At 36.3% G+C, this 24,183-nt stretch overlaps 1 protein-coding gene across 2 annotated transcripts; it reads left to right on the forward strand.

Annotated features, from left to right (window-relative positions):
- The first annotated feature begins 1,819 nt into the window (after positions 1-1,819).
- On the forward strand, positions 1,820-23,169 carry vwdel (von Willebrand factor D and EGF domains-like). Of its 2 annotated transcripts, none has more exons than XM_046863314.1 (31): positions 1,820-2,162; positions 7,167-7,360; positions 8,183-8,414; positions 8,517-8,582; positions 9,656-9,888; positions 9,997-10,086; positions 10,196-10,325; positions 10,815-11,050; positions 11,141-11,214; positions 11,667-11,943; positions 12,158-12,354; positions 12,795-13,564; positions 13,764-13,900; positions 13,980-14,120; positions 14,479-14,583; positions 15,982-16,096; positions 16,294-16,544; positions 16,926-17,145; positions 17,285-17,422; positions 17,612-17,755; positions 18,466-18,807; positions 19,146-19,241; positions 19,345-19,440; positions 19,787-19,882; positions 20,085-20,180; positions 20,572-20,667; positions 20,956-21,051; positions 21,463-21,558; positions 22,148-22,243; positions 22,369-22,466; positions 22,584-23,169. In XM_046863314.1, exons 1-31 carry the CDS (start codon positions 2,090-2,092, stop codon positions 22,590-22,592), a joined length of 5,040 nt encoding a protein of 1,679 aa, XP_046719270.1. In that variant the 5' UTR covers positions 1,820-2,089; the 3' UTR covers positions 22,593-23,169. The 2 variants fall into 2 exon arrangements, with proteins under 2 accessions (XP_046719270.1, XP_046719271.1); XM_046863315.1 differs by having other exon boundaries at positions 10,836-11,050.
- Positions 23,170-24,183: the final 1,014 nt, after the last annotated feature.

A 24,183-nucleotide genomic window follows, 5' to 3' on the forward strand; every position in this document is an offset into this window, starting at 1 on the left:
AAACCAGTAGAGGGAAGCACAAGACGTTTGTATGTGTCAGAGAGCAAGAGCATAAAATCACTGATCAGTACCTATGATGTCTCCGGGTCAGGATCACGGTGTATATAAGTTCTATCACTCTGGAACATTGGTCATTAAGTCCACTCTGGATTGGCATGCATTCAGGCAACATTGACATACAAACAGTAATTTTTATTAAAAAGCAATATGGTGTAGCCGATCCATTTACACAATCTGGGGGGTGGAAATCAGAGAACCTCAATGATCCGCAAGTGGACACATGGAGAACATGCAAAACTAGGGTTAGAGAGGTCAGAGCGGTGTCATTCAGTAAGGCCACTCACAGCTCTTTTAAAATAAATATTTAACTTATCTTTAGTGACAGCACACAGTTTAACATCCAATTTTCGGATAAATCAGTATTAAAAAAAAAACTTGACCTTGAATGTAAAGTTGTACATTATCAAAACAGAATAATTAATTACATTGCTTTCATTCTTTCATTCTACAGCATTTGCTAAAGAATGGTTAGACTACACTGAATATACAGACTTGCAGCATTGTCTTACAATGGCACATGAGGGCAAATCCCACTAGAACTAGTGTCTTTACAGGCCATACCATCAAAAGGTCACACCTGGCTTTTATTGAGTTAAAAGCCAGATGGGGGAGGAAATGCAGATGGTAAACAGTCTTCAGCTGGGCACAGCACACAGTTGTTTGGGTGATCAGTTTGTTCAGAAAATCAGGACAAGGTGATAAGTAGTGCAGCATGAACCTGTATTTGAAAGCAAGGCCTCAGCTGGACAAACATGTCGAAGGCCTCCAAGCTATTGAAAACATGACCATGATCCTTTTGTTGGTCATTGGAACAGGAAGCATTACTGCTTCAGGTCACTTTCACAGAATGTACAAGAACTGGCAAAAGGCTAAAACAAATAACATTGATTTCATGAACAACTTGACAGTAGTGAGTTTTGAACTTTAACTTCCATTTTCAACATTTAACTCTTATTTTATTGCATGAATTTGAGCTTTTCCAGAACAGTTCTTTTTCTTAAAGGTGACAAAAAAAGAATAGTGATGTGAAAGGCAGAATTATAAAAATAAGAAAATAAAAAAAAGTTGTGTGACAGTAGCTTTATTGATATATTTGACTACTGATTGGAAGGTCATGCGTTCAAATCCCAGCACCACCAACCTACCTGTTGGACCCTTAACCATCAACTGCACCATCAACTGCTCAATTGGAAAAAAAAAAATGATATTGTAAGCTGCTCTAGATAAGGGTTAAGTGTTGTTATTGGAAATTACCTTGAATTTCATACACTGTGGGTTGGAATTGATCTATTTCATATCAATTAATTCATTTTAGGAGAACCTCGCTGCCTCCAAAGCGAGGTACAGTAATGTAGGCCATTTTAGATTGGTTTTTACGTGGCAATAAACTCTACACTTTTTCATTTACACAAAGAAATGCACACAAATATGGGCTTTGGTGACAGAAGATACTTTCACTATTCTTTTCATAAACAGTTTGTCTTGAAAACTAGCATTTCGGATAGTAGGTAGGTTTACAGATCTCAAGCAATTACTGTATCACAGTCTGTTACTTTTCACAGAAAAACTGATCTAATGGAAGGGCAAGTATCACATATTTGCCTGCTTCAGTGAAGACTAAAGCTTGGTTTATTTTCAAAAGACTGTACCGGGTTGAAAAGCCATATTGCTGAACTGACGCCAATATATTTATTGTTAATGACAGACAGCAAATAAGAGGCATGTGAACGCTTTAACTCCAGTGGGGGGGAAATATTATGCGACTCAGGCTTTCAACACTGCTCCACTGGAGTAGGTGTTCTCAGCACCGGTGATGTGAGGTGGCGCAGGCGCTCGCAACTCAAGGAGCTGATGACCAGACAGATACCCAGAGAAGCTTCACCGAAGTGGACCCAAAAAGAAGGTCGGATTTAGGGATTTTTACTGCCGAAAAACCGGACCTTGTTCATTGAGCTTCGTGAATTCCGTTTCTGAGGGACGAAGCGTCGAGAAATAACCAACAATCCACTACTCTTTGATAGGAAGAGCAATGAGTGCAGACTTTTGGCTGATCAGTATTTGCCTTGCTGCTGGGCTTTGCACCGCTCGTAGTGCGCAACCTGGTAAGTCTCAAAGCTGTACTAATAGATCAGTGTTTTTTTTTTAGGAAGAAAGGCACGATTCTCAGTAGCGTAGTATTTTCATTAAGAGCATGTCAGCACTAACTACGATATGGGGAAAAAAAAAATCAAGCAACGGGCATTCAGTACTGCTTGGAGTAGGTGTTTTCTCAACTTCCTGTTTCTGCCTATGCACCCATGCTTATGCCCAATTGTACTCTGTGTGCGCGATGAAATACTGCGATTAGTGTTCACACTAAAATTTCCAACAAAAGAAATGCATTTTTCTAGATGTATAATACATTTATTTAATCAGGAAAAATATCTCTAGCCAAAGTAAACAATTACATTGCATGTGATGCCATTTATATTGCCACAGTTTTTGCCAAGTTTTACTATTCAACACATCCACTCTTTTTTCATTACACTAATGTTCAACCAAAGTCTGTAACCAATTTTCTTTCATCATCAAAATCAAACGCCACATGGAGGTCTATTACAGTAAAGACATCATTTCAGGGCTTATGTTAACATTTATTTCAACATGCAAGGCCCACTCAGACATGTCTTTTACATTTCAAAATGCACCTACTATTTATTTTAAGCCCTAAAGCAGGGGTCACCAACATGGTGCTCGTGGGCACCAGGTAGCCCTCAAGGACCACATGAGTAGCCCGTTAGCCTTCTCTAAAATAGCTGTTTCCTACTTTGTTAAATCATTGTTGATTATTATAAGGAATTAATCAGTGTCTTCACATAGATGAATATCATTAATTATTGATAACATAAAAGGTAAATTGAGCAAATTTGTTATTTCAGATCAAACTGAAATCGGTACCCAAGAAGTAGCTCTCAGTTTCAAAAAGGTTGGTTCCTCCTGTCTTAGCATCCAGTTGATTGAAATTATTAAAAAAAAAAAAATTTCATTCATCAGCCAGAACTAGAAAAAATACTGCCATTTAGAAACTTTGATCAATTCTCACTTTACACTATTAGCAACTATAGCTAAATACATAACTTTACCAATTAAAACATGATTAAATTAGTTATTAGTAATTTAATTGTTCTAGTTTGTGATATATAAAAAATAAAAAGTGTAAAAATGGTAGATTCAAAAGGGTACATTTGACCAGGACAGATTGCAGCAAGAAGTCATTAGTAAACTTGGTGAGCAACAAACCCTCGAGGGTGTTGGTGCACTCCAGCTGTTGACGATACACACAAGTCACCAGGAAATACTCTGCAATTATGTTTTAAACATTACCAAATTTTTTGTGTTTGCTGGTTATGAAGAATAGGCCAAAGTGCGTATTTCATATAAGGGTCCATAATGCAGGAGGAAACTATTCGAAAATCACTTGTGGGTTACACCTGCCTAAATCAGAATAAAAGCCCAGGACCATTGCACTCAGAACATAATATCACCTTCTGCACTAGCAAAGCAGAGGTGGCAGAGTGCAATTGTAGGAAACAAAAAACAAATACCTTTTCTCCTCAAAGAGGTTTAAGAGATAGTGGGAACCTTTAGAGAGAAAGATGTCTCTTTTTATTATACAAATGAACGTGAAAAATCAAGCAGGCTAGGCTGACAAGGCCAACCTGGCACAAAGCAGAGGATAAAGTAAATCTCTAATTTTCAAAATTACCAATACCAGCTCAGTTTTACCTTCACAAAAATAAACCCACAAGACTGAGCATTTAGTCAGTTGTGAGCTTCCCTTAAATAAAGTTTGGTACAGGTGAGACTGATTGAAAGTAATTAGCTGGCATGTCTCTCTCTGTTGGCCAAAGGCGCCTAACAGGCAAGCACATATTAGAAACTCTAACCTCCTGTTTAACTGTCACATGCACAGTTACAGCCAAGTTATAAGATTTATTACAGTAAAATGTAAGAACAATTTTATAGATTATACTATGGGGAAATAGATTTTTCTTTAAAACTTTTTTCTTTCAACAAGTTTGATTCAACTTTTGCTTTTATTATGATGTCATTTCAGGCCAATAAAGTTACTCTACCTGGTCAACTTCGAAGTTGATTCAATCCCCAACCAAAAAGCACAAAGACTCTCTGTTTAATAAATATGAAAATTAACAACTATAGGATATTGTGGAGCAGCATTTTCGACACCATTCTCCACCACCAACACCACATGACTGTTCAGAAATGTTTAGCCAAACAGTACTTTACTATGACTAATTTACATATGTACATATATTTTTAATTTTCCCTTTATATCAGTTTATCAAATTATTCAAGAGCTGCAGAATTTTAAAGAAATGTTAGCAAATTCCCTCTATGATAGGAGCTGGATCAATGCAGTCAACTGTAATTAGTCATTTTTTTTACTTCTGTATCTTTATTTATAAAATCATTTAAACTCATTAGATAGAATATTATAATTCATACATTCTATGTCACGTCAAGGTTTTTGAACAAGCATAACAAAAAATGGAAAGTAAAGATAACAAAGCTGAATATACTGTAACTATAAAATTGATTTGCTCTTAAAAAATACATTTGTAACCATGTTTCAATGCATCATAACTAGTTGCTTCCTTTGCTCTTTTGTGTTGCTGAGGTAATTTTCCAGTAAGTACTCTTCACTGTTTCTAGTATTTATCATCCAGATAGTGACTGAAGTCCAGTTAGTGACCGAAGCCACATGGTCTGTTTCTTCAAAAAGGTCTAGAGACCTCAGTTGTAAAGGGAAAGACTGTGATCCCACTACACAGTGAGTTTGGCTTGTCTTTGATTTAAATTCTGACTTAGACATATTCTATTAAGCTAGACAGTCATGCATTTTTGTGAAGCAAATCTTCTAGCAGATACTTGAGAAATGTTTTTGGAATCAGTGTCACTTGTTGATCTACATGGTTGAGAATCAGCACTGCATTTTATAATGGAGCTGAAAGAAGGTAAGATGTTTTTCAAAGTGGGAGTAGAAGTGCTGGGATTGGAGACAGTCTCTACATTTGGGGAAACTATATCTTTTCAGGTGTTTGAAGGTGTTTCTTTATTACTGTCTTAAGATCTATAAGAGCATCCTCCCAATTTTGTAGGTCAACTTCACTTTTATTGTTAACGAGATGCATCAGATGATGTAAGAATTCTGTTCTCTGTCTGCTAGTATGTTACGGTCCAGGCCATACTTAGTGACTCGAGCTGCTTGTTCTCTCTCATGTTGGGCTTTCCTCTTCATCTCCTCTCGCTCCTCACGTTCCCAAATCATAATGGGTATAGAGACCTCAGTAAGACAGGAGAAGTCTATGGTCCCAACACACAATGTTTTTGGGCCGTAGCTGACACATGAATCTGACTTAGAACGGCGATGTATTCTATGAAACTGGGGCTTTTTTGGGGAACTGCTTTCTGCATATATTTGGACTTGAATGACATCTTTGCGATGTATGTCATCTGTTGATCTCCATCTTGGTAGAGACTTAGTATTGATTTTTGTAGAGGTGCTAAAAGATGGCAAAATATCTCTGGAAATCTGGGTAGAGGTGTTGACATTGAAGACAGACTTTGACAATGAAGGAACTTCTTCATCTCTAACCATGTCTGCAGATGTTTCTTGGTGAATGTTTTTTAGATCTGTAACAACAGTCAGTGTTTTAGTGTGTAATCTATAATACAGCCTTTATACAATGTACAGTCCAAAGTCAGTGTAGCTGTTTAAATCATTTTATGGCTAATATATATTAGTTATGATATACCTATATCATGGGTACATTAGTATCACACAATATGACAATCATTGAAATCTTGATCATGATATGTTACATTTATGCAAATCATTATCATGTTATGGATATCATTGGTGCTTTTATAGTATTAACTAAATCCATTAGGATTAGTTAATCTAGGGCTAGTTTTGCAATACAAAATTATAAAGCGAAACGGGAAAGCAAAGAACCATCAGATTCAAACCAAAGTACATAAAGAATGTGCATCACACATGTAGCCATGGATTATCCCACTTATACCATAGTCACTTATCGGCATTGATAAGTTAAAGCTGTCATTAATGTTTGTGGTATGAAATTTGACAAAAAGATAAACGTAGTTCATTTTTGTTAGTTATTTTATATATACAGGCCATTAGATCAAGAAATGTTATTTAATTATAATAAATAATTAGAGTGTAAATGACCTGTGTCTGAACCACGTCTCTACTAATAATAATGCTGTTAGTTTAACTACTACTGCATTCTCTCCATTCAAAATGGTTACAATTGTCCACAGGCAGTACATTCAGGTGACTGACCTTTTCATTTAAACTGTTTGAACACCTGCCAGTTAATCAGAATGGAATATTCATAGACAGACCACGGTATAATAAAACCGACGTACTGTGCAAATATTTTACAATACATTGGTGCAATTTCTTTTCTTTTTTTATTTACTATATATATATATATCTCAATATCAACCCCTACTTTTTTTCCTTTTTTCCCGTTTTTTTTTTACTCTTATTCACTTGCCCTGTTCTGAATGTGAATTGCTGTTGGGGGTCTCCTCTTGGTTCTGGGTGCTCATCCTGTAGATTTTGAATAGTCAGACTTTTCACGTTGTTAGTTTTTGACTGAACTTTTGATTGATGGCAAATATTTGAATTTAAATGTTGCACCTTCACGGAATTCTGTTGCTAAAATAAAGCACCATTGGTTCAAAATAGGAATTAAAACACAAAGAGAAATAGACTCTAAATTACAGTTTAATCCTCTACTGATCATCTCAGTAGTTATACTCACATTTTAAAAACTTCAAACATTTGCCAAAACTTTGTGTTAGTTTTAAGGCAATTTTTAAAATGATGTTATTTACTATTAACTATTATTTGTAAGATCTGCTATCAATATCAAAAGATTATAATTTTTTGGTAATTTATATAAAAATTCAATTTGAATATTTTAATCATACTATGTGTGTGTGTGTGTGTGTGTGTGTGTGTGTGTGTGTGTGTGTGTGTGTGTGTGTGTGTGTGTGTATTTCTGTGTCTTCAGTGGAACCTCCTGAGTGCAGTCCAGAGGGTCACATGGTTTTGCAGAACCCGTACCGGAGCACAAGCTTTAGCTCGCATCAGCTTCCCCAGTCTGGCCTACAAGAAAAGCTCATTTGTGACCACTTACTGACACCTGGCTGGTATAAGTTCCAGATCTTTGATAAACCAGCTCAAATGCCCACCAAGTGTGTGGAGGTACAGTAAATATTTTTATTTATGCAGTAGTAAGAAGTTGAGGACAAGGACCACAAATTAATATTAAATATAGACAACGATCAGTGTTAATGAATGGCACAATATTGTGTAGCATTGGATCAAAGTGACAATATGTCATATTTACATGAGCTGAGGTATTGTCCATTTTACAGTAATATGTAATAGGGCATTTCTAATTAAAATTACCAACTTATATATTTAATTATTTATTTCGCTGCATTAATGTATGGGCATTTGTTCACATTAAGAACATATTACACATTTGTACAATTTAAATCATGACCAAAGATTTGTGGACACCTGAACATCACACCTATATGTGGTTCTTTCCTGAACTGTTGCCACATAGCTGGAAGCAAACAGTTGTATAGAATGTCTGCATGTTGTCAGAATACAACATGCAGATAGTTTTCCTTCAGTGGAACTAAAAGCTTCAAACTTGTTCTAGCTTGACTACTACACCCAACATCAGTACCTGATTTCATTAATGCTCTCTGGCTGAATTAATACTTATTTTCATAAACACCCTCCAAAATCTAATGGAAAAGCTTCCCTGGAAAGTCTAACAGAAAATCGCCCTCACCCATAGCGATTCACATTTATCTCATTCATACAACTAAGCAGTTATGGGGTTAAGGGCCTTGCTCAGAGGCCCAAGAGTTGGAGCTTGGTGTGGCTGGGATTTAAACTCATAACCTTCATATCCAAAATCCCATGCCTTAACCACTCAGCTACCACCTCCCTATTAGCAATGTTGGTATAAATTGTATATTAATTTTTCTTCTTCTGTGTTCTGCCTAGGTGAATCACTGTGGTACTCAAGCTCCAGTGTGGCTCTCTCTACCTGAAGGGGAGACCCTCCCGCGCCCACTAGAGATTAAAAAGTTAACCGCTTGTGCTACTTGGCAGTTGTTCAGCGGGCCCAATAAGGAGTGCTGTCTGTTTCGAATGCCTGTCTCTGTGCGGAACTGTGGGCATTTCTATGTGTACCAGCTCCAGCCTACACAGGGATGCATGGCCTACTGTTCTGAGGGCAAGTCATCCTGCTTCCTACATATATACAGATGGTGTATGTTTTATAAAAAAACTTATGCATGTTTTCTAAATCCATTTTTGCTGAATTTTATATGTACAGAAATGTCAGATTCCACTGAACCAATCTGTGAACCAGAGCACAGGAACAGCGATGGAAGTTGCAATGGTAAACTTAATGCCATTATTTCTTTACATTCTTCTAAACCCAATGACCTATGCATCTACATCTAAACTGTTTAATTGAAAACTGTATTACAAATATTTTAATAGAATCATTTCTGGTTTACACTTTTATTTTTAGAAGCGCTTTGTTGGTTTCCCACAAGTTCTTTTACATGCACTCAAAAATAATTACAGTGAAATCTGCTAAATTTGCAGAACATCTACTTAATGAGCTTAGCACGTGTTTATGTGTTGTGTGTTACCCTTGAATGTTGCCATGGTATCTGTTGGAATTGAGTAGTTGTTCAGCTGGTATCAGTGGGGCCCAATGCAGTCAGTCTCTCACATACTGTACATACAGAAATGATTGTGATTTCCTCTTAATTTTTTGTCATTTTAATATAGAGGCTGTAGTTGTTTATAATTTGATAATAGCTATGGCATGAGCGTAGAAGCATTACAGATATTTTGACTGATTGTATCTCATTATAGACTGAACATGCATATGTCTATTTATGATGAAAGTGAGAGATCAGTGTCAAAGGAAATTACACATTTTAAATTAGTATAAACATGTATAGTATTCATTGCACACTATTGAGACTCTCTCTTAAGCTGCGTATTCACAGGATGATGTATACAATGTAAGTATATACTGTTCAGTTGTCACAATAAAATTATAATATTTTAACTTATGAGGCTAGATAGAAAATGTAATACCTATGAAAATGTTAACTTCCTTTAGCATTTTCAGTGTTTACTTTCATATGAGCGAATAATCAATTCTCTGCAGTGTGACATCTCGAATAAATTCAATGCTGAAATAAGCCACCCCTGAAAATACCATGCTGTGTATGATCTTTGCAAGAACACAGGCCATTCTTTGTAAAAATCCACTTACATGCTGTAGTTCCCATGGAGTTTCTTGTGTACTAGTTCTGTCTCCGTCCCATCCAGTCATTAGTTTGTTATGCAGTTGGGTTCACCTGGTTTGTGCTAGTTACATTTATATATTTTTTAATTTCTTATTTCATAGGGAGACATCTGATTCATCTGATTCTCCTTTTCTCTTTGCAGATAAGCACCCCCCATCTCCATCAGTACCAGAGATCGTGGCTGAACTGTCAGGCTCCAGCGTGTTGTTGAAGTGTACATTTGATGGCCAGAGTGGGAACAGCTCTGTAGGATTTGTGGTTACGTGGTGGCGTCTTTCCCCAAATGGCAACAAAGAGGAGCTGAGGCAGGAGACAACTTTACAGATGTCAGCCTTTATTGAGCTGGATGGCATCAACATTCGGCTTGGAGATCGGGTAGGTGCATGCAATGTATATAGTTTACATAAAGTACACAATAACAGCAAACATATGAAACATTACCTAATTTATGCCTTTTTAATGACTTTCTGACATTTTGTACAGATCTACTGCAGTTGCTCCAGTTTCTTTCTAGATGACCCATACAGACAGAGTCATTCAGTGGAGAGTGTGGAGTTCTTTGCAGGGATTCGAGTAAGTTCACAGACATCCTGTTTTAGTTTATTTTTTCCGTGATTGCCATGTGGTTAGTATATATCAAAATATGTAAATTTATTGCTTCTGTACTTTGGTTGGATTATAGCTACAGCCCAAACTCGCCTCTATCTTAGAGGACGGAACAGAGCATGAGCTGGTCATAGAGAGCACTATTCCTGTACCCTGTCTTTCAGAGACATGCAGTCTTTTGTTACAGCTCAGCACCAGCAGCCAAGGTACATAATAACTGTGACATTGCCAAACATTCACTGCAACTGTGGGGTTTTCAGGAAATTCCACTTTTACTGCTTATTCCATTAAACTTAGAGATCTTTTTGATGATTACTTATACATGATTTTTAAATTAGTAGGTAACACTTCACATTAAGTTTACTGACATCATTTGATATATTGTTAAAAAAAACTATGACATTCAATTGCCAAGTACAAATACACGGCCCAATACATCAAATTAAATTGCTGTTATATGTTTGTATATTTTGTATATTATATGTATATTTTTCACCCCAAGAGTCAATGAGTGTACACTTAGGTAATTAAGCTAAATGTATAAAGGTGGCTTTCAAATACAATTTGCACGCAATGTCATTTAACCATCACCTAACACAGCATGTGTTACTAACTATTTGTTGGCCACTGGTCGAATAAGACTTAAAAAGTAAGTACAAACATTTTATTAGTGTACATATAGTGTACATGTCTAGTCTTGGGTGTTGTCTTTTTAGATGAGGATAAGCTCGGCCCTGATCTGGTTCTGTCCTCCTGTGAAGTGAAGCTAACTCACACTCTATGCCATAAGGGAGTGTGCAGCCAGGTGCTGCTTTACTACAGTGCAGTGACTGATGTCAAGAAGGATGGAGACAGAAACACTGAGATTTCCATTAAACCTATAGTCAGCACTGATTTCCTCTGGAATGAATATACACCAGAAAGTGTACAGGTATCGAAAAATATATTGATCATATACAGTTTGTAATTATGCATTTTTATGTTTGTATATTTTTGAATGGAATTGTGTGGGTTTTTTTAGGTCATTGTAAAGGATATCCTACCTGCTTATTGTTACATTTTTACTGATCCTCACATCATAACATTTGATGGAAGGTATAGTAAAACATCTACAGCATATTACAAAGGACTGGAATGTGAGTGAGTGAGTGAGTGAGTGAGTGAGTGAGTGAGTGAGTGAGTAAGAGTAAATGAGTGAGTGAAAGTAAATGAGTGAGTGAAAGTAAATAAATCAGCGAGCGAAGTAAAAATGAATGAGTGAGCGAAGTAAAAGTAAATGAGTGAGTGAAGTAAAAGTGAATAAGTGAGTGTAGTAAAAGTGAATGAGTGAGTGTAGTAAAAGTGAACAAGTGAGTGAAAGTGAATGAATGAGTGTGTGAGAGAGAGAGAGAGAGAGAGAGAGAGAGAGAGAGAGAGAGAAAGTGAAGTGAATGAGTGACTGTGAGTGGGTGAATGTGTAATGTGTAAGTGAATGTGAATAAGTGAGTTACAACTTAATGATGTTGGAAGTACTGATTGATAAGCACTTGCCTGTTCTTTGTTTCTAGAAAGTATGATAACTTCCATATAGGCACATTTGTGCTGTACAAGAGCACAATTCGGCTGTTCGAAGTGCATGTGCGCCAGTGGGAGTGTGCTAGTATAACAGCCCACCCAACATCCTGTGTGTGTGGCTTCGTAGCCAGAGATGGAGCCGAAGTCATCTCCTTTGACATGTGTAATGGATTGGCTGGAGAAACGAAGCCACGCCTGTTAGTGAAGAATGGAGACCTTGCGAAAAGCGGCATTCGCATCACTGAGTCTTATCAGGGTCGCAAAATCACTGTAAGTAAATGCATAGTGCTGGTAATGAGACTCTTGTAGGCAGTTGTGGCTAACAATCTGATAGCTTGTTCTCTAGTTGGTTGGTAGAATCACATATTTTATTATTAATTTGAATACAAAATTTTAATTTTAATACTTTATATATTTTTTGCAGTAGAAAGGGCAGTAGTTTTACTGATGTATAAACATATATTAAAATCTCTCTCTTCTGTAGCTGACATTTTCTTCAGGGGCATTTGTGCGGGCAGATGTAGCTGACTGGGGTATGAGTCTGACTGTGATGGCTCCTAGTCCTGATCGGGGCCACACTGAGGGTCTTTGTGGAACCTTTGATGGACAACCACTCAATGACTACCACAGAGCAGGAGGGGAAACTTTAGAAGACAGTGTTTCCTTTATTAATGCATGGCGGTAAAAGTTTCTCATTCACTTTTTATTGAACCTGATTAAAAATTTGTCATAAAAAATTGGAATGTGTGAGGATTGGGTTTCCGTTTTTTTCACGCAATTCTGTTTTGTCTGCTGTGTACAGTAATAAATTGGTAAGTTACGGAACAAACCTTCCAACCTTATTCTTAGGTTTTTTACTGTTTTGTATAGTGTACATTTCAATTCTTACATAGTATGCAGAAGCATTCTTTTTGTAATTCTTTGTATATATCTTGTTTAAAAATACCAGGGTCAAGGCAAAGTATCCCTTCAAAATATGACTGTCAAATGAGAAAAGCATATTTTCTATCAATTTTTTTTTAATCAATGTTTGAATTACCTGGCAACTATTACAAATCATTCTGTACCATAAAGTAAAAATATAAATTTAAAGAAATGTTTTTAATGTAATTGTTCACTAGGCTAGCACCAAGGAGCAGCTTTTTTGACAAAATCCCTGCCTATGAGAGGAGCCCGGACAGTCGACATTTCTGCCACTGCAAGAGGGGTCAAGGTCAATCAAACCTTAGACCTCATCTTCCCTCCAGCTCTTCCTCCTGCACTCATTTGGCCCATTTCCTCTCTTATTTCATAATACCTGCTCGGGATGTCACAGCAGAGTATATCAGACCCAACAAGCATTTCACTGGAAATGCCAGAAATCGTCCCAAGGTGCAGCGAAAGAATATTCTCACTCAGACTCGAGGGAGGCGCCAGAACCACAAACAAGCCTCATCATCCCCAAGTCAGTCAGACCCTGAGAGGTTTAATTATTTTTTTCCTGAAGACCAGGTTCTATCAACACATCCTGAATTACCAGCCCCAACATGGCCTACTGAGTCTGGTGTGACAAAGGCGGAGGCCCAGCGTTTGTGTACTAATGCCTTGCGTAACTCCACTGTGGCACTTGGTTGTGCTGGCCTGTTGGATGGTGTTATGGAGAAGGCACTGGATATGTGTGTGATAGACCAGCAGCTAAAGGATGAGAGAGCCTGGCTGGGTGCTACTGTGCCCCTGCTGGAGAACGAGTGCGAGAGGAGAGTGGTACAAGAGGAGGAAAGAAAGGAAGAACTCCGGGACATACTCGCCTTGCTTAGGTGCCCTAACCATTGCAGTGGTAATGGGCAATGCACCGAACGTGGCTGCATGTGTTTTCCAGGGTTTGGTTCATATGATTGCAGCCAAGTCTCTGGTAAGTTGAGGAAGGTGAAACGTGAAAAAATTATCTTGTGAATATTTTTACTATTTATTTATATTTTATTTATCAAAATATTTTTAAATATGTTAATTATGTTAGGAAAATTCACCAACAAGTACAAATACAATGACGTCCTACAGTGAGGAAAAATGTGCTATATTTTTTAATACTAACATCTACAACATTTTTGCAGATCAGACCCCAGAGATTAAAGAACTAGAGGGTGGAGGACTCTGTGATGTTAAACAAAGCCCTTGTTCCACTGTCAAAATTCTTGGGAAAAGCTTCAGGAACACATTTGAATTGAAATGTGAAGTCATGAAGGAGAAGGTGAAGTCTTTCTTCACTCTTTTTGTTTTATTTGAATAGCTTGCTGTATCTCTGTGTAAACTGTTCCCTTTTTGTACAGACAGTAGATGGTGAGTGGTCACTGGGTGATCCTCTGATGGGTCCTGCATTGTTCTTGAGTTCCTCTGCTTTACAGTGCCAGCTCCCTGTTGAAGATGTGCAGTCTGCTGGTCACCCTCCTATCACTCGCTGGCAAATCAAGGTGACCTTTACAGTCTGAGAGCCATAGATGTTTCAACAATTACAAATCTTAATTAAAAAAATTAATTTAATTTAATATTAATTATTTTATACTGTTCACTGGAAGCTGTGGTAGATGTGTTGTTGGCATCAAAGGTGTTATGTTGATGTTATAAATTTGTCTTCAATGTATAAAACACTTGCAAATGTGATACCTTAAACTACTTTAAACAGGAAAAAAATGCTATTTTGTTTATATGAAATATGTAGGTTGCATGACACTAAATTTGTGTCTAAGAGACAAAGACAATAGTTTTACATTAAAAGAGGAGAAACGCAGCCTGTTTCAGATTATTTTGTTTTCTTTCGTCTTTGCACAGGTTTCTAATGATGGATACAGCTTCAGTAATGCTAAGATTTTCACAACGTTTGATGGAACATGTCAAGACTGCACACTCAGCAGTGGGGTTCAGTGCACTTTAAAGGTGTGTGAGTATAAAATATACATATAAAGATCTCTATTCATTTTACATTTTACATTTATCATCTCTATAACTTGGTGCATTTAGAATTATACAGCATATGCAATCATGTGCAAATTAAGGCTGCAGCTATCGTTATTTTTGTAATCAACTATTCTACCGATTATTCCATCAATTAATTAAGTGTTTGGATAAGGAATGCTTTTTTTATTAAAGAGCAATAATAAATATACAAGTGAAAAAAGACAGGTCTCTTTAAATGAACAAGTAATTTGTTTCCTTTTTAGAAAAAAATATATGTTTGGTGCTGAAATTGCATACAAGAAAATCTGAAAACGAAACCTATTTAATGCATTTAATTGCTATATTACATACACATACAAATACCAATATATAAATTAAAAGAATCATAAATAAAAATATAAAAATCAATTCAAAATATCTTTCAAAAAAAGGTAAACACAATATTATATTTTCCCAAACTTTGGAAACTTTCTGGCGTGTTCTTTGGCCTAAATTTTTATCCTCATCCTTCACTGGTTTCTCTTCGATCCTCCATTTTTTATCCGCAGTGTCTTCTGTGTTACCTGTCCAAAACACTCCAGAGTTTGGTGCTGCATGATTAACAATGGCCCATTGTGAAACACAATGCTTTGTGTGTTGTTAAATGAATTTAAACAAAGCATCGAGGCAAATGATTTGCCTCAATCCGATTTTGTATTCGAATTACTCGAGTTATTCAAGGAAACATTTCAGCCCTAGTGCAAATGTAGGCCAGGCAACTGTACTAAGTAATAGGATGATTGTATATAAGGGCTATTTTATTTTTATATTCAAACAATCTGGATTTTTGTAGGGTAATAGTGTAGATGCATACATTTATTTTGTTGTCTTATGGCATTTTTGTGCATCTACCACTTTATTGTTATTTATATCTATACACACACCTGCTTGCAATCATTACTAAGCATAGAAAATTGCTTCACTACACATCAGTTACCTCAAATCTTAAAAAGCATTCCTCTGAACCATTATGTGTGTTTGGAAACAATTTAGCTGTTTGTGCCTTTTGGCCCCTGCTGTTGTAATGATCAGTCACTGACATACTGACATTCTGCAGCTTAAAGTGCTTCGCAAAGAGATTAAAAAGACAATGGAAGCTAATGCTAAACTTCAAGTAGGGACATATTGTGGACAGCAAATAATGGAATGAATAAGATAAAAACAAAGACAAAAGAAATAAGAAACTTTTTAAAGAAATACAGAAATTTGAATAAATATTTTTTATTGAAAAATGTATAGCTGCTTAATAAAATAATTAGATTGAATTATATTTGTGTCAAATATTTAGTTGATTCTTAATAACGTTTGCATTTGGATGTGTTTATTCTGCCTTCTCAGAACAGCAGCTGTAGCATTGATGGTCAATGTTATGCAGAAAGTGAGCGCAGTCCCAGCAGCCCCTGTCTCATCTGTCGGCCCGATCTCTCCAAGCACACCTGGTCCATCAGTGAGAGTAAGACACTGTAGTGTATATAGTTCTGAATTAAATAACAATCATCTGTATGCCTGCTGATGTTTATGTTCAAACACTATTATTTTCCATCATTCTAACTTTGTAATTTTATCTGCTTGATATACATATGCTTCTTTATCGTAAGTGTTGTAATCCACATTAAAATCTGAGTGTTGGATTGTCACATTGTGTTCCAGACAACAAACCTCCCGTATTTCATTCAGAGCAAACCCAACTGCAGACGTTCTACGGGGAAAGCTTTGTGTACCAGTTTGTGTCAACTGACCCAGAAGGTTCTGCAGTTCTGTTTACTCTGCTGTCTGGTCCCAAAGATGCTGTTCTTTCTCCTGCTGGCCTGCTCATCTGGAAAGCCCTGTCATCTTCACCTGTGACCTTTGAACTGTCTGTGATAGATGATTGTAATGCAGAGACAAAGGCCATTGTAAAAGTAAGGTCTAGTTTGCTTGTACTGTTAATCCCACACTCTGTTTAGGTTCCCCATGTAGGTATTTTGTAGTTTTGTAGTTGACATAAGAGCACAGGGAAGCTTGAAAACAAAGCAATAAACTTTTATGCTACATATTTATAAACAAATACATGACTGAATAATTATCATGTGAGGTGTAACATTTTGCTGCATATTATGACCACAAGAGGGTGGCAAGTGGCTTTCTAAAAATGTAAACGCACCAAAAATTACAGTTTCTATCCATTTCTAGCTCAGGTTTCTAGATGATGAATAGAATACCATGTGTTGCAATAATCAGCAGTTTGAGGCCAGAGATTTTTAAGATTTTGCCACCAAGTAATTTCAGTACATATTTCCCAGCTCTCCATTCGCCCCTGTGACTGCTACCATGGAGCTTCATGTGTGACCAACATGAACTTCCCTCCTGGCAGCGGAGAGTTTCTGTGTGTTTGCCCCGCTGGTCTTGCAGGAGAGAGATGCCAGGTAAATGTGGACGACTGCAAATCAAGCCCGTGTCAGAGAGGCAAATGTGTGGATGGACTGAACAGATTCACATGTCTCTGCCCAGCAGGTTTTACTGGTACATAGAACTCCTATTTTTTTAGTTGATTATTTTTGACCTGTTAATTCTACATGGTTATGATTACAAAAAGCCAGTGAGCCAGTGAGAGGAACATTTGCTATCATGGTAAAGATTTGTTTGCTTTGTGTTACTACAGGTGTGACGTGTGAGCTTGACATTGATGAATGTGTTTCATCTCCATGCTTTGCTGGGGTGCCTTGTGAAAACACATTAGGGTCGTTTGCGTGTGGACCCTGTCCTGATCACCTCACTGGGGATGGCAAAAACTGCATCAGTGAGTTAATTCTGTGAATGTTTCACATTCCATTTTAAACAATTTGTACTTGAATATCATTATTATTTAGACAACAGTACTATTACTATTATTATTATTTTTATTATTATTATTATTAGCAGTAGCGATAGTAGTAATAGTAGTACTAAAGCAAAACACAATGACTATAGAAAAATTTCTTTTCTACAGCTCAGAGCACATGTTCCAGTCGACCCTGTTACCCAGGAGTCCAGTGCTTTGAGAGTGTGTATACATCTGCTGGATTTATCTGTGGTCCCTGCCCTTCAGGTTTCCATGGCAATGGACAAAACTGCACGTCAAAAGCAGAAAAGAGTAAGTAAAAATAAAATAAGACATAAACACTATTTTGCCAAAAGTATTGGGTCACCTGGTCATAAGTATGGTATGTGATTTTTGAGCATTGCATTCCACGTTTAGTCCCAATTTGCTCTTATTTTTCCCTCCACTCTTCTGGGAAGATGTTCCACTAGATTGTGGAGTGGACTTTTGTGTTCATCAGCCACAAGAGTGTTAGTAGTACTGATGTAGGTGAAGAGACCTGGGGTGCAGTCAGCGTTACAATTTATTTCAAAGGTGTTCAGTAGGGATGAGATCAATGCTCTATAGGATGCCACTCAAAATCTCAAAATACCCTTCGGAAGCATGTAAACCAGATCTTCAAGGAGCTCACATTGTGCACAGGAGCATCGGCATGCTGAAACAGGTTTGGGTTTCCAAGTTCAAGTGAATGCAAAATTTTATTACAGCGTATCTCAAGATGTGCTGTACAGTGCATCTAAAGACGTGCTGGAGTGCCTCCAGATTTGTGGTAATAGTTTGGAAAAAATACCACATATAACAGGAAAGGTCAGGTGAACCAATACTTTCGGCAATATATTATATGTGATATGTCACACAAAAAAAAATAGATGAGAGAAAAGCAGATTGTGTCTTCAAAATGATCTTTATAACTTCATTCAGTTATTGGATTTAATACTGATTATTTTAGGTCCTTGGCCTCTTACATTCAAAACATTTTACAGGGATGACACCAGGCACCAGAGAAGGAAACAGACCTGATGTCCCTTTCTCTTCATCGTTCTCCACATCAACATCTCAGAAATCCATTGACCGCTCCAACATAAAGACACCATCACTCATAGATAGAAAGACCTCTTTAAGTCCTGTAAGCCATGATAACAGTCGTGCAACAGCTTCTGGTTCTGAAGGGCAACTTTATGAGCGAGAGCCTGTTGTTAAAGATGGCAGGACTTGCACTGACTCGCCCTGTTTTCCTGGTGTGCCTTGTGAGCCTTCTGAGACTGGAGGATTCAAGTGTGGTCAATGTCCTAACGGATACAGGGGCGATGGACTCACATGTAAAGGTTAGTTCTTTCTTCTAGTATTTAAGCCCATTAAAGTTAGTAAAAGTTAGTAGTAGTAGTAATTGTTCTTGTATACCTTTGCAATGGTTAGAAAGTTTTTCTCTAAAGGACAGTTTTCAGGACAGAGCAGTTTTTGTTTTCTATTTTTTTTGTTTTTTTGTTTAAAATTATAACTAATCTAAAATAAAGAAAGAATTCAATTGTTGGAAAATTGCTGTGGTATAACAGGAATAGAACACTCCATCACATCCTTCCATCGTTGATCTTTTCCATAAATACACACATTTAAAATAGAATGTTATACCACGCAGAATTATGGTTCTCTGCTCTGTGTGCAGCCATGTGTCGTTATCCATGTGGTCAAAACATGGAGTGCACTCTGCCCAATACTTGCACCTGTAAAGAAGGATACACTGGATATAACTGCCACATTGGTGAGCTGTGTTTTTTCCATTAGCTACTATCTGTAGAAAGCTTCACAAATATCACACTATCTTCATATTAACAACGGGTTCCAAACCTGTTCCTTTCTGTCAGCTGTGTGCCGTCCTGACTGCAAAAACAGAGGGAGGTGTGTAAAGCCCAATGTGTGTATGTGTCCTGCAGGCTACAGTGGACCAACCTGTGAGGAAGGTGGGATTTGCGTTAGATATTTTAAAGGTTCTCAATCACTGGCATTTCAGTGAATTTACACTACATGTAGTTTCCACAAAACAAAAAAATAAGTGTAGATGTCATAAATATAGTCCGATTTATGTAGTATTTTCTATTTTAGACTGACAATAATTTGTATACCAATTTTATTTTTCTACTTTATTAAAAACAAATGTCCAAAAATAAGTAAAAATGTAACTTGCACTTATTGTAATAGAACCTCATATATAATCTATAATATATTTTCACTTAAATATATAATTTTTGCAGTGGATCACTCATGTTGCTGTTTGTATCTGAAAGTATTTTAAACTGTTCTTTCCAGCTACATGTGATCCACCATGTCAAAATGGAGGCAGCTGCTTGTCGAGAAACCTGTGCACCTGCTCCTATGGATATGTGGGTCCACAGTGTGAAATTAGTGAGCATGCATGTTATTTCTGTTTGTTTGTTCAAGCATTGCATTCCGAAAAGAGTTTAACCTCAAAGATTTTGTACATTTAATGTTTATACAGCATTCTAATGGTTTTGATCAGATAAAGCTCCAAGATCCAGTTTTGTGATTATGGCACTTGGTTTAACAAACTGCACATTGATTAATGTCTGTGGCTGTGTGTCTATAGTGGTGTGTTCTCGGCACTGTGAGAATGGTGGGGAATGTGTATCTCCTGAAGTGTGTAAGTGCAAGCCTGGCTGGTATGGACCAACTTGTAACTCAGGTACCTGCTTGCATCTTGTAGTGCATGTGTGTACTAAGGAATTTATGTTTATGTTATAGCAAAATAATTTATAGTGGAAATAGTTCAGTGTTACTCCAGAAATTTCAGAAAATCATATATCATTTCATACCAGAAAGTTTATCGTATTAGTGGTTAATTATATGTATTATAATCGAGTTACTCAACTTGTTTTGAATCCTATACCTTTTTTTTTTTTTAACTGTAATTCACATTTGCCCATTAACCTTTCCTGATAACCCAGTGTCGAATTTCTACAAACTTTCTCTGAAATAATGAAAAAATGCATTATATAATGTTCATGACTCAAATACCAACCTAGCCCTTGTCTCTACACTGTCCAATAATAATTTACAATCTGTTTGGTTTTCAGCTGATTGTACACCTGTGTGTCTGAATGGTGGCACCTGTATCAAGCCTAACGTCTGTGCATGTCCTAGTGGCTTCTATGGATCACAGTGCCAAATAGGTATGGTGTTTTATGCTCATTGATACCTATCATACTTTTACAAAACACTGTTTTGGGAAGATGGGAGGAAACCAGAGAACTCCGAAGAAACCCACTCATCTGGGTAAAGACACGGCACTGATTCTAATCAATCTCAAGTTCGAACCTGGGACCTTCAAGCTTCTTGGACGCTACCTGTTCCGCTATTGTGACAGTTTTGTGTACATTTATGTAGACCTGTTTATTTCTCTGTCTAATGGATACGTTGTTCTGCCAAAAATAAGCAGTGTTTTGTGTTTCGTGTTGTAGCTGTGTGCAATCCTCCCTGTAAAAACCGTGGTCAGTGCATGAGGAACAATGTGTGCTCCTGCCCTGAAGGCTACACTGGCAAGAGATGTCAAATAAGTGAGTGTTACATGACTTATATACTGTAGCTCTCCTGACTAAGACACTTGCTGGTGTTAATTGTTATCTGGTCACACCTCTCCTGGCTTAAATAACATTTCAAATCCTGTCAGCTAAGAGTTCCATCTGTATTTTGAGTTCTCCTTCATTTTAACTCACATTTCCGCTGACTGTGTGTAATTCAGTTCGGGATTGTGATGCTGTTTTTTTGTTTCACTTGCTGTTTCACGTCATTGCATTCATGTTCAATGAAATTATGGATTTGAGGATTTGTTTTTGCTTTTTGCTAGCGACAGCCGCTAACCAGGAAGTGCCTACTGTTTTCAAATTCATATTGTCCTGGGTTTTAGTAACAAGGAAAATCAAGCCGATTATTCGCTTAAATATGTGCATGTGTTAATATGTGTGTAGGTGTGTGTGATCCGATGTGCATGAATAAAGGAAAGTGTGTGGGTCCAAACACCTGTTCCTGTGCTTCTGGATGGCGGGGGAAAATCTGTGATGTCCGTAAGTGAGCTTTTATATTTGACATGTCTGGTAGGGTTTTTCATATTAAATGTGGTGTAAAAATTGCTGTAGATGTACTGTATTTATTTTACAGCAAAGTACCGTTTCAATGTTGCACATGATTATAGAGGATTACGCAATTAGAGCAGTTCACTGAATTATAGTAAAATACCATTTCATGCATTTGGGTTACCTATCGTTCTTTGCTGGGGAATAAATGGTACAAATTCTCCTTGTTATGACCTGTATAAGGCAGTAAGAACATGATTTTGATGAGAATTGTCTCAAGGTTTCTTTCTCATGCTAAAAAAACATAATTTAAACAAATAAAACTGATTTAAATTAAATTGTATCCTGTATGAACCAAATGAGCAAATGCACTAGAATTGGGTTTTTAATATTATAATTATAGTTCAAGTATTTTACTTGCAAAATGTAATATGTTCTGAAATAATAGGAATTATTTGTAAATATATTACAGTACTTTACTATAAAGGTTTAATATTTACTGTACTGGCAACAGTGCAGGTCCTATAGCATTGCAACATATAATAAATATAGACATTAAAGGTAATCTCTGTGTTTGTAGCGGTTTGCTTACAAAAGTGTAAAAATGGAGGAGAGTGTGTGGGACCAAACACGTGTCACTGTCCTGCTGGATGGGAAGGCATGCAATGCCAGACTCGTAAGTTGAACTAATATCTTGGTGATCAACTATAATATATATTGCATTTTAACTTTTCACATATTGGACTCTTTTTGATGATTTTCTGACACATAATGAGACATATACTGGATCATTAAATACAGCCATCTGCAAGCACAAGTGCCAAAATGGAGGAAAGTGCGTCCTTCCAGACTTCTGTCAGTGTCGCTCGGGATACACTGGATCGATCTGCGCTGCCAGAGTGAGCTGATTTTCAACTTCCTCCTCGATGATTTTTGATTGATATTATTACAGGTTACATTTTAATATTATACCATGAGCATGGAATATGAAGTATGTCTGCACTTTGTTTTTCCAGACAAGATGATCGAATGGATATACAGTATATATGGATAATGTCTGTACCCTCCTCAGACAAAATACAGGAGTGTGTGTGTGTGTGTGTGTGTGTGTGTGTGTGTGTGTGTGTGTGTGTGTGTGTGCACTTAAGTGTATGTAACTGTGTGAATGTTTGTATAAATGTGTGCCTCAGGCAGCAGTCAAGAAATTGTAGTTTGTTTTTTTTAATTGCTATGTTTTTTAGTGACTAGGTGATTGCACTTAGTCTGCCAAGAGTACTTCTCATGAGATTATGATCTTATTCTTCATTTTCAGTAGTGGAAGTCGTCAAGATTTAAGCCAATACCATATAAAAGAAACTGCAAACACACAGTATATGTGTGAAAGCACACAGCGTTTGTTACTGAAAACATTGACCATGAACAGACTGATGAGCTTTTACTCAATACAGCGACATTTCTTAAAGAAATTAATGGAACGTTCTTTATTTTACTTTTGTGAAACATTAGTTTTAGAGCTATAATACTGTATATATTCTGTTTTGGGCTAATTTGATGTATGTACTTTATACTGAAATATAATAAATGTTTTATGTACATTTGTAATCCTGGTGTTTTTGTGCAAATTGTTTAATATGTTTAAAAGAATGACAGGACTGTCAAAAGGATATAATCCATTTCAGTGTTAGTTGTTTTTTTTAGCCATTTATACTTATATACAATATACAAAAACACTGTCAGTCATCAGTTGCATTATAGAAGTAAGAAACCATTGCAAAAAACATTTTAACAGTAATAAAGCCTGATACTGGGGGAAAAATAGAATAATCTGTTTAACATTATATTTAGTGATATGTCCACCAAACAAGTGTTAATATAATTAGAAGAATTAATATACACACACACACACATATATATATGTATGTGTGTATATATATATATATATATATATATATATATATATATATATATATGTATATATATATATATATATATATATATATATATATATATATATATATATATATATATATATATATATATATATGTGTGTATATATATATAATTTCCTGATCAGCGTTAAACATGAGCATTCAGCCATGCTGTGGTAGATAGATAGATAGATAGATAGATAGATAGATAGATAGATAGATAGATAGATAGATAGATAGATAGATAGATAGATAGATAGATAGATAGATAGATAGAAAATAGATATAAAACTTAAGTAAAAGTAATTAAATAAAGAATATTGAACATGATTTCAGAAGCAGACCAGAATCCTTCATTCTCTAATCCAATTCTGTCTAAAGAAGAATAAAAAAAGAAGAAATCAATTAAACATATAGATGTTAATATGTAAATAGTTCTAAATATTAAATGGGCCCAACATCAGTTTTAGGAAATATACTCTATGTTCTGTGGCACAAGGGCATAATTAAATTGACTGAGAGCTGAACCACTTCCAATTATATTAGGATTTGTAATTTACTAAAACTTTACATTTATTTGTTACTTATGTATTTATATGTTACAGTTTTTAATAATGATCAAACATTATGATTATTTAATTTCTTTATTAATCAGTTTTTACTCAATTATGCTTTAAGCTGCTAATAA

Source organism: Silurus meridionalis, chromosome 12 (genome assembly GCF_014805685.1).
Source record: "Silurus meridionalis isolate SWU-2019-XX chromosome 12, ASM1480568v1, whole genome shotgun sequence".
Taxonomy (NCBI): domain Eukaryota; kingdom Metazoa; phylum Chordata; class Actinopteri; order Siluriformes; family Siluridae; genus Silurus; species Silurus meridionalis.